General features: G+C 39.5%; 1 protein-coding gene across 8 annotated transcripts in view; it reads left to right on the top strand.

The window, feature by feature from the left end:
* Positions 1–12,189, top strand: part of tafa5a (TAFA chemokine like family member 5a) — a 575,012-nt gene that overhangs the window by 160,679 nt on the left and 402,144 nt on the right. For all 8 annotated transcript variants that reach the window (XM_072562568.1, XM_072562572.1, XM_072562571.1 and 5 more), the window contains exon 2: positions 6,114–6,263. In XM_072562568.1, the coding sequence (XP_072418669.1) occupies positions 6,114–6,263 (150 nt within the window). The remainder of the gene's footprint in view (positions 1–6,113; positions 6,264–12,189) is intronic.

A 12,189-nucleotide genomic window follows, 5' to 3' on the forward strand; every position in this document is an offset into this window, starting at 1 on the left:
AGATTTGCCTCATGACTTAGAGAAATTGAAGTGTTCTATCACCTATTCAATTTTACTGAAAAGAAATGAATTTCTAGTGATATATTCAAATGACTGAGTAGCTTAGTCCTGCTCAGCGTTTTTGTTATCGCAATCATCTAAGAATTTATATTAGTGAATCTTAATAACAGATTTCCAAGTAATTTACTTAATTTCTGTTTGTATGGTTTTACAATGTATAATATAACTGTTTTGTTTACCTACACTGCAACAATATTTGCATGTGATAAGATTATCATTCGATATGAAACACTTTTATGAAGGGCATTTAATAAATCCAAGTTGTTTATTCACTCGTATGATTTAAGTTATCATGAGCTTGTTTTTAATAAACCATTTTCTTGCAATATTATCTTAAATAATGTATAGGAACCTGAAGTGTACCTGTGAATATGGCATGTGCAAAAGAATTGGGCAGCTCAGTAGACCACAAAGCAATATTTTCACCTCTGGGATTTAGGTCTGAATCCAGACCAGAGATATAGAATAAAAATTTTCTCTTGAATGGCTGTTTAAAGTTTGAAAAGAAATGACATTGGAAAGTCAACAACCTAGTTCCCAATGGCCGTGAGCCCACAGCATAAACTGACCTCAAAGTCTCCACTAATTGGTACTCTATTGGCTCAGAGGCCAAAAGGCCAAAAAGTGTGGTAAATGTAACTGACACACAGGAGCAGTAAGTTGCTGAAGTACATCGACATGGTAATGTAGTGGAGCTTTGAGAATACATCTGGCCGATGCCATGTGTGGCTCTAAAGAATGTTTCATGCAAGGTTTGAGAGCAAAATTCTGCCCTTTTGCATTATTATCTTTTAATTTTAAAGAGGAAAAACATTTCACACAATTGCAAAGTTGCTTTAAAGTCAAAAGGTTTTGGGTTTTAACCTTATGCCAGTGCCTGAGCTCTTGGTCTCATCTAATGTTTTAGTCCAGCTTTGAGGAAATATTGTATTGCTCAAACTTCCATGTTGTGACTTACGTTTAACAATAAGTTAAAGTCCAGTCTGCGCTATCAGATATAGTAAAAGTAGAGTGTATCTCTCTTTAGCCAATACCCCCTCCCCCCAGCTTCCTGAAACCTGGTTCCTCAATAAAGGATAATTCCTATGACCCCAAAGGCAAACACACTTGCTCACTGCTGGGTTCATATCAGGAACAGTTTCCCACTTGATGATTAGTGTGGACTTAATCATGGTGGAGTGAGAACTCAGTGTACCACCTGATGAAATGTCCTCTCCACAACCAAACTCAGTACAGGGGTGGGAATTCAATTCTGGCCCGGGATTCTACTCAAATTTCACTCCAGTTCTTGAACTAGTAATCTTTATTAGCACTTCAATGTAGTAGAGAGTGTGTGCTTCAGTTTCAGAAATGTTGTTTTTCACATGGAACAAGATTATATCTCCTCGTCCCATCAGTTCAGTGAAATATTACAGATCAGAGGCCACTATTTACTAGAACAACAGAATAATGCAGTATAGAAGGAGGCCATTCAGCCTGTCATTCCTGTGCACTGATTTTCTTTTCAAAGAATTATCCTTTTTCTCCTGCTCTCCAATTCTTCCCATGTGACATTTTATAAGTATTTCCATCACCTTTGTTTGCTGACAGCAGCAAGGATTTCAGAATGATGCTTTAAAATGACTATCCTCTTTGGCAACATAAAGGTAATGACTGCAATTTCAAAGTGATTCATTGTACATGAATGACTTTGTGGGATATTTCTAAGAAAGATGATAAGGGACTAAATGGATGCAAATCCTTCATTCATAACACTAATTGTTAAATTCATATGCACAGAATGTCCATTCATAACATACTGACTACCCTCTTGATGTTGATAAGTGCTGCATAAGTAATAGTAGTAATTTTAATAATGCTGCCACTGAGACTTCTGCAACTGCTTCAGCAGGTCTGTGAGATCCTGATATATGTTGCATGTAAAAGTATACACATTTTTTTTCTTTCTTAAAATGCTATACATATGTGGCACACTCTGAACAGCATCCTGCAGGTTTGGTAATTAAAGGCTAATGTCATTTTCTGAAAATGAGCATTCTTTGCCCCCTAGTGCGAAGCTGAGTCTCTAAACAAATTAGATCGGGCATGAAAAGCAACTTATGTCAGTGGTACATTTTAAACATATTTGCACTTCATACATCACTCTTAACCAGTTCCTTAATTAATGTATTAGCATGCACATTTTGTATGTGATGAACAATTAATGAAATGCTAAAAGTTTTAAGTAATTAATAATGTTTTAGGGACTATCTGGGACGTTTGTTGTTCAGGCTTAATAATAGTAGCTTAAATGGAGTTTATTGATTCGTAATAGCCATTGTCAAAGCAGGTTAATCTGAAAACATTGACAATCTGATGGAACCAAAATGAATCATTTGAAACAAATATAAAGCCCTTGTTAAAAAAAATTTAGAAAGGTGATTGTTTTTGGTTAAGTACAAGTTGCATTGTGTTTTTTCTGAGGGTTTGTCAGAGTTCTCTCACTGTATCTTGACAATCTTGCCTCATTTATTGCTTACCACATCCCTATGGCATCTCTTACGTTCAATTTCCATCCAATCTTACCACCCGCCATTCACAGAACAATTTGTCAGTCAGTAGATATCTATTGGAAAACCAGCAACTAAACCACCTGCACCATCTTGAAAAGCCCAAAGTGTGCCCACAGAGCACTGAGAATCCAGAGCAGCCCTGCAAAATTGCTGAAGTTTGCCCGAGACAGGACAGATGAGGTGGGGTGTGGGAATCAGTGCCCCTCGCTGTGAGGAGGGTCCTTGTAGTCCTGCTGAATGATGTGGTGCTGACATAGTGTTTCCTCCATCCTACAACCAGTCGTGGAGACATGACATTGGGCCATGTGGGCTGGGTCTGAAGTTGCCACCCAGATGGGTACAGTCTCAACTGTCTGTAGGAAGGAGGTCAATGGCCTACTATACTCTAGTGTTGTAAATGCGACCACCTTCTCTCCAATACCTCATACTCACTCTATTTCTGCTACTACACCCAGCTCCGAACAAGGCTCACGCTCTACCACTCTCACTATCACATTCAGTATCATCTCTTACTCACTGCTGTCCAAATACCAACATCACTAACATTGCTTGCCCTCCATGCTGCCTACTCACTCACTCGAGACTGATCTGTACCAACACGAACAGCTGTGCCACCATCTTGTAATATCTGCCTCTCTCTCATTCCCGCAGGAAAACAGCCTACATTAGCGTAGTAAGTTTCAAAATGACTGGTGGCCTGACTTTCAATTCCTCGCCCCTCATGTGGTGAAGACCTTGACTCTGACTGCACCATGCAGGCACTAGATTGCTATCAGAGGCTGCAGTTGACTTGGTGTACAGTGTTATCCCTTTCACGTGACGTCGAGTTACTGATAATCACAACAAGCTTCCTGACTTTTGTGTCCATACTGAAAGGCATGGTAAGAGAGCAGTAATGTGAGCTTAGTATCTCTGACTAAGTAGGCAAATTGCAAAAAGGCAAGGCAATGAAAGGCATGGATGCTTTGAGCATTCAGGTAACCACAGAGTGGGTGGGCAGGATGACAGCAAATGAGTAGCCTGGAGAAGCAACTTCATTCAGGCATTAAGCTAGGTGCACATCCCTGACCAGAAAGTGTCCTTGATGCAGCATAACCATGGTAACTGCTGATGCAGCTCAAGTTGAAGATGGAAAGTCAGAAGTATCCTGTAAGTCAATCAGACATGTGCCATGAAGCTGCTTAGAGGCTGGCACGTGTTGGATACACCAGCGTCTGTGGATGTGGGCTGCATGTGGCAAGTACCCATAGATTGTGCCCTGAGATATTGGATTTTCCTGACGGCAAGCTTTTTTGGAGAGTTTGAGAGACTGAATATTAGCGAAGCTGTTGACCAAGCATGTAACAAGCAATAATCCCCTTCACTGGCAACTCACTGCTGCCATACTACTTGTAAAAAGCAATAGAGATGACACTTGTCATCTGACTCTGCCACAAGCCTTGCTGTACCCTATATTGCTCAGACTCAATAAGCTTCTGCCCAGAATATTTCCTATTAAATTCCACTGGAACCCAAAAATTCTGCATGCATTCAAACCAGCAACTGGGCTGAGATTGTGTCCTATCCTCAGAATTAACACCAGGGTATCAGCAGATAGAACTGGTACTGAAACACTCCTGTGGTGTTCCCCCATACGTCAAAAGGAAGGGCTTTGGGGCAGTGAGGAAAGTGACAACTGCCCCCAACCCCCAACCCCACCCTCAATCCCCCTGCAGCCCCATACATGGCCTCGCCATTGATTCTGATCAGTTCTTGGGCAAGGAGAGGAGCCAATCCAATAATTCCCACTTCCCAATTTCCTTCTCAGTATTGATGCTTTTCGAACAGTTATGTTTAATGGAGAATCTTACAGAACAAGAGGGACCTTGGGAGGTGAAGTTTTGAGACACAAATAGAGAGACAGGGGTATGGAGATGTCCAAGAATCACAGGAATAGAGACATTGTGGAGTTGGGACTGTTTTCCAAGAAGTGGTTATGGAGAAAGTAAACTCTTTCAACAAAATGTTGAAACTATCAGCAGATTTAGAATTAGAGATGAATATTTTGAGACATTTGTGGACCAAGAGTCAATAACAGTGAGCCATCAAAAGGGTTAGAGTATGTAAATGCAACATGCAAATGCAATGTTTACAGAGAGTGGAGAACAGGAAACTAACCATGAAAACAACGAATAGCCAATTCTGAAGGTAAGAACGGGATAGTTGGGATTTCCAGTGATATAAAGCATGAGGGAGGATCAGAAACAGACAGTTTACAAAGGTGGAATTAAATGATCTTCATAATAGATAAAAGATTGGAACTTTAGTTCAGAAGTGCATTGGATGCTGAAATTGCATATACTGCAGTTCAAATGGAGATACTGGTTAAAAAGAGCATCACAGTGATTGGCAAGGGTATTTAGTATGTAATGGAACCAAATACAATAGTTTGAGTCTTTACAGTGTTTCAAGAGTGAATAAGTGGTGCAACATTGAAGAGAGGTCGCAAAAGCTGAAATTATGGCTGAGGTGATGTCAATAATTGGCAAAAGTGATTCAGGAGGAGAAATGAGTAAAGGATTTATCCTTGAGGCAATCCAGAAATCTATTCCTTGGTGCACTTGGCTTTACAATCAAAGTGAAATCACAGAAACTGGTTTGTTGAATTTTGAACACTACATGTACTACATTAGAAAAAAAAAGGTGCTGTATGGAAATATCAATAATGCTGCAATAAATAACCACAGAGATATTGTTCAAGACTTCACACCATTAGTCAAGGGGTGCACAGATAAATAACATGTAACATATTGTTCTATTTTCTGTAGACAAGTGATGTGATCAGAGATACATGGCATAATTTGAAATGATTGTAGATTGCCTATTGGTGCAAACCAGATTGAGAGATCCTCTTTGTATGATTGAACAGTTTCATAGATATAGAACAGAAGGTCTTTGAAAGAGCAAACTGCTTAGTTCTATAGCCCCACTTTTGGCTGTAACCTATACGTTCTTCATCTGCAAGTGTCTATCTAATTTCATGTTGACATTATTATAGAAATAGCCTTTTCCCTCTTTTCAAGTAGAATGTCCAGATTCTAACAACTTTCCAAAGAGAATTAGTGCAAATCCTTTACTTCTAATGTGAGAAATATTCATTGTAAGTGTTATTTTTATGTAAATGTGACATCATCAAACTTTTCAATCTGTTTTTATTACCCAAAGCCATTTTATTAAAAACCCACTGGATATGACTCTTTCCTTTCCAGACTCAATGGATTTAATTACTGAGAAATGATATGGTATGGTGCAAATGCTCAGAATCTCTTTCGTTATAGAAGCATGACAACAATATGTTAGAGCTTTGGGATATTTGGCATAGGGAGACCATGTATGCATTGTATCCGGATGCAACTTAAATACATTTCTGACCACCAGCTTTGCCTTGTATGTGCATGTGATTCTGTTGACTGCTTTCATGCAACTCACCTATTAATACCAAGTGTCTGTATTCTCTTTCAGGTCAGCTTGCTGCTGGTACTTGTGAGATAGTTACACTGGATAAAGATAGTAGTCAACCGCGAAGGACTATAGCCAGACAAACTGCAAGGTGTGCGTGTAAAAAAGGGCAGATTGCTGGCACAACGAGAGCAAAGCCAGCCTGTGTGGATGGTAAGAATCTAATGCATATATTTGAAACTTTAATTTGTTTTCCACCGCTTTCCTTTCAACTTGAAGAACAACAGGATGATACTTAATACTTCCAAACTTTATTCCACTCAGAAATGGCAATTATTTCTGCTGATTAGTAGAAATTATTTTGGGTTGGAGATCTGTTGTCATTTTCCCTGTCTGGGATTGGCTATGATAACCGATCAAGAGCACCTTTTCTGTCAGAAGCACCGAAGTCATCCTTGGCAGGTGAAGGCCATACCTTCATACACCATTATAGCTAGCATCCTCATTTTAAAAGACATGTTACATTTTATGACTGAATGATTTCTGCTATTTGGACAGGTTGCTCTTCATCATTAATGACATTAAAGGAGGTTACACTGATTCTGTTAGGGTTGCTTCACTTATTTGTGTTTTATTCAATACATTTTCTTTCATGAAATCCATTTATTGCTGCACTTGATTTACAATGAAAGTTGAAACACAGAAGTTGCTTTGTTGAATTTTGAAGATGTGGAGGCCATTAGAAAGAAATTGTAGCAAATAGAAATATCAATAATGCTGCAAAAAAATCACCACACAGTGATATTGTTCAAAGCCCCACATGATTAGTCACTGGCTACACAGATAATATTTAGCATGTCATTCTATTTTATGTATCGGGGGTCTTGCACAGTGAAGTAATCGAGGGTAGAAGGTGTAATTTGAAATATTTATACACTGATGTAGCAGGAACCATACTTTGCTTCATTCATTTTCTTGTCTGTGATAAAGTTTTGCTAGGGGAATTAGCAGCAGCACCTCTAGATTGCTTGGTTTGACTTTCATTGAATTCTTGGTATCAAGTTATAATGATAGAAACAGAAAGCACAGAAGAAGACTGTTCAACCCATCACAATTTTTCTACTCAGTTCTAGTAGTTAATAGGAACATGTCACACAGCAGAGAAACACCAACATCCCATACCAACAGTAACTCAGAAACTTATTGGAAGAGCTGAGTCAGCTGATAAATCATGGCACTTGAAAAGGCACAGCAGGTCAGGCAGCATCTGAGGAGCAAGAGAGTTGATGTTTTGGGCAGGACCTTTCTTCAGGACCGGCCCAAAACATGAACTGTCTTGCTCCTTGGATGCTGCCTAACCTGCTGTGCCTTTTCCAGTGTCACGCTTTATCAACTCTGATTTCTCCAGAATCTGCAGTCCCCATTATGTCCGAGAGCTGAATCAGCTGACTTCACTGATGTTGCATTTCCTATTGCAGATTCTTGGGGGTTTTTTAACCTCTTCTCCCATCTTCTCTACCCAACCTCTCATTGCCACCACTGCAGAATTTAGCATTTCTGTCTACTCATCTCTGACACTTCTGACTCTATTGACTTCCTGCATCTCTCCCTCCCGATTCCTCCTGCACTGAATACTGATCGCCTGTCTCCTGCCCTAACCATGGGTGGATATGACTGCAGACTGATTTCTGATGGCTGCTTGGTTTTGGGTTGGTAAGCTGCTGTTTGTGGATTGATGAAACCTGATGTTTGCCTCATGTTTGGCTGCACTCTGGCTTCTGTTGTGTGTCAACTAATTGAGTTTAGATAGCGCATTGTTAGTTGCGACTTCTGGTGGCTGAGTGGATTGTGGTCTTATCTGACTGCAGGTAGGTTTCAGGGAACTAACCTCTAGTGATGGCTGGTTATGAGTTGATGTTAACTGGAGGTACATACAAGACTTCCAGTGGCTGTCTGGTTGTGGTTGATTGCCTGTCGACAGACTGCAATTACATTCTATTTCCAGTGGTTTCTGCTTGTAGCCAGATTACAAACTGCTCATGTGAATTAGCTACTCAGTGGATAATATCACTCAGTCACCAGGAAGCATGGCTTTCACATTTAACTTGTGGGTTATGTTTTTTGGACCTAATGAAGCAGTATGCACATCATAAAGCATTGCTCTGCATACTATAGGTGCATATGATATTAGCCGAGCTCAGAATATTAGAGATTTTTAAAATAAAGTGTTGAATATTTTAAAAATTATGGCATATTCCCCACTCTCCCAAGAGAAAAAAAAATCTTCCCTATGATCTACAACACATTAACATACTCTTTGAAAATTATCATAATACTACTGGTTATGCATTCAACAAGAATATGTATTTTGTCAGAATTGTAATTACTGAATTAAGCTTTAACATACGGTGGTAATGTGTGGGATTCCATGGTGAAAATTCAAAGTAATGCATTGAAGAACTATGGTAACTGTTTCAAGCCTTTCATTCCTTTGCTAAGTGGTTTATGAAGCATTGACATATGTAATTATTGTTCTGTTTTTCTTCTGAAGAAATGTTGTTTTATTTTATTTTCGAAATGCAATGTTGATATAAAGATGTGACCTCAAGTTTGCTTTGTAATAACAGCAGTGTCCATTTAATGCTTCTGTCAGCTTTTAACGAGGTAGCATCATGTCTATAAAATTATTGATACAAAGTTGTATTTTGTTGGATTTGTTTCTGGCTGACAGATTGATGATATAGTATCTGATGGCTAGCAACAGTTAGGCTGAAGTGTTTGAGGGGACAAGGCAAAATTGGATAAGTGGGAAGAAAGCTTTATGCTGTACTAACCAAACTGTTTCTACAATGTCAGAGAAATCCCTTTCATCTTTCTGGGTCCACAATATTAGCTAATGAGCTTACCGACCAAAGTCTCCACAGGGCAACGTCTACAGAGTGGACTCATTTATTCATAAGCTGTTAAAATGACTTTGGGGTCCTGTCAGAATCTTCCATAAACCAAGAGGTTTCTGGATGGGAGGGAGGAATTCATCTAATTTTGCAAGTTAGTGACAGGACTGCAACAGAATGTGTTGTGTTTTGGTTGGATGAAGGGAGTTAAAATCTTCTTATTAAAATCATTAAGAGATCGTTAAATGCAATGAGTTTATTTTATTTATAACTAATGTAATGACTTGAGTCACCATCCAAAACAATCCACTTGATTGTGGTCCCATCCACTGCCTTCAACATTCACTCCCTTCACCATTGACCCAGCATAGCAAAAGTGTATACATCTACAAGGCCCCTTTCACAACACCTTCCAAAACCTTGATTTTATCATCTACAAGTTCAAGGGCAGCAGATACATGGGAACTCCGCCAACTGCAAATTCCCCTACAAGCCGCACACCACCCTGATTTGGAAATATGCCTCCAGCCCTTCACTATTCCTGGGTCAAAACTCCTTCCTAACAGCACTGTGGGTGTCCCTGGAACCCGAGATCTTCAATGGTTCAAGATGACAGCTCACTACCACATCCTCCAGGGCAATTAGGAACGGATAATAAATTCTGGCCCGGCCATCATGCGAATGAACAATAAAAAAAACACAATGTTTTCAAACTATCTAACTGCTTTGGGCTCGATTTTATCAGTGCTGTAATGAACCAGAGGCTGGAGAATTTGTAAAATAGTGACAGAAATAGTGTTCCCATGAAAATGGATATTCCCAGAACTGCTTCCAGACTGGAGTTGACCAGCCTGTTCATTCAGTTATAAAGTCATAGAGTCATAGAGGTGTACAACATGGAAACAGACCCTTCGGTTCAACCTGTTCATGCCGACCAGATATCCCAACCCAATCTAGTCCCACATGCCAGCACCCAGCCCATATCCCTCCAAACCCTTCCTATTCATATACCCATCCAAATGGATTCAGTAAGTAACAGCCAATTTCTGTCCTTGCCAGCATGTTGCTGTCAACAGTTCAGTGCCCATTATGCAGCAAGACATCAGGTAAACTGGAAGTAGGTTGGGCACTTCAAAGGTTCCCTCCTCTGATCCAACATCACCATTTTGATCAAAGGACCTACCTAGTTAAAATAATATTAACTCCTTGTAACAAGATGTGTCTTTGAGAGAGATTTGTTCTGTCTCCCATTATTCTTGAAGAAAGGTATTGTAAACCTGGTACCGAGATATCTGCTGCATGGAAAGCAGAGTAAATGGCTTTGGTTTTTTTTAATATAAAGGCAACAAAAGAAGTGTGATCGGGTGGAGTCCGAGTTTAAGTTTTGCTTTTAGTTATTGACGTTGAGGTTTTGGAGCTGAACTTGATGGATATAGCTTTCTCTCTGCTGCTGCTGCTGACTTTGCAAAAACCCTGAGTCCTGTCTCTGCAGCTATGTTCATTCTTTCGGTTTTTAATTTTCTCCTGGACTGGAGAAGATGGTACGTGAGTGAAATTGTTTTGCTCAATTTTCGTTTGCCAAGTGTGTATTAATGGAATGCTACTATATTTGCACAGTTAACGAGCTGTAATTGAATAGTATAGTATTTTAAGTATTTTGATAAAGTTAAAGTTATACCAATTCTGCCAGATGCTCACGTTTATTTGTCCTAAGTACATGCTCAAGGACTTGTAGGTGTCTCTTGATCTCAATTGTAAAAGCTCTTCTTATGTGTCTACTTTCCTGAAAAACTTCTCATTCGTTATTTCTGTTGCCCAATTGAATGTCATCGTAAAAGTCACATCACTATATTCTTTAATTACATTCGAATTCTACATTCACATGGTGACATTAGCCAGTTGTAGCATTTTATTAAACAAATCAGAAAGAACAGTGTGCACAATCTTTCAAAATATCATGATTTATTTTGAGGAGAACTGCAATAGTTCGTGGGCAAAATAATTGTCACAAACCTAATACGACGGTAAAGATGGGAGCTTTGTTTCCATAGCTATTCAGAACTAGCAAGTTAGTCTTTCATGGGATGTGGTCGTGGTGGCATTTAAGGCAAGGCCTTTTTGCTATTCCTAATTGCTGTTGAACTGAATTGCTTGCTGGGCTAATTCAGAGTCAACCACATTGCTGTGGATCTGGAGTCACATGTAGGCCAGACCATACAAGTATGGCAGATTTCCTTCCATAAACAACATTAGTGAAACAAATGGATACAGTGGATGGACTGCCTAATAGTAACCACACTGTCGGGTAGGGTGCAAAGAAAAAAATACTGGCAGCTTATCAGAAAGGCTTAGCAACAATCACTGGAAATTTTAATCTACACATGAATTGGAAAAATCAAATAGGCAAAAATAACCTCAGTGAGGAACTCAGAATAATTTTTGGAATAATTTCTTAGAATAGCATGTTTTGGAGTCAACCAGAGAGCAGGCTATAGGAGACCGGTATTGTGCGCTAAGATAAAATGAATGAATGGTCACATAGTGAAGGCATGATATGGACGTGCCGGTATTGGACTGAGCTGACTTTATTTGACAAAGAAGCAATTCTCGAAAAGCTTGTGATTTCACATAAACCTATTAGACTATAACCTGGTGCCTGACCTCATAATGAAGACAACCCTGGATAGGAGCAACTTTGGGGCGGAATGGTGGCTCAATGGTTAGCACTGCTACCTCACAGCACCAAGGACCCAAGTTTGATTTCCGCCCAGGACAACTGTCTGTGTGCAGTTTGCACATTCTTCCCGTGTCTGCGTGGGTTTCCTCCAGGTGCTCCAGTTTCCTCCCACAATCCAAAGATGTGCAGGTCAGGTGAATTGGCCATGCTAAATTGCTCACAGTGCTTGGTGCATTAGTCAGGGGTAAATATAGAGTAGGGGAATGGGCCTGGGTGGGTGACTGTTTGGAGCGTCGATGTGGACTTATTGGGCCAAAAGGCCTGTTTCCATACTGTAGGGAATCTAATCTATCTAACCTTAAAATTATTGAATTTGTCATTTAGTTTGAGGGAGAGAAAATTTAATCTGAGATTATTTACTAAAACTTTAAATAGGGGCAGTTATAAAGGCATGAAAGCAGAGCTGGCTAAAGTGAATTGGCAAATTAAAGGAGAGGTAAATTGGGAGCTGGCAGTAGCAGCATTTGATAAAGTTATTATTTAAAAGAATTTTTATAAGTATTTTATC

This window comes from Chiloscyllium punctatum, chromosome 44, assembly GCF_047496795.1.
Source record: "Chiloscyllium punctatum isolate Juve2018m chromosome 44, sChiPun1.3, whole genome shotgun sequence".
Taxonomy (NCBI): domain Eukaryota; kingdom Metazoa; phylum Chordata; class Chondrichthyes; order Orectolobiformes; family Hemiscylliidae; genus Chiloscyllium; species Chiloscyllium punctatum.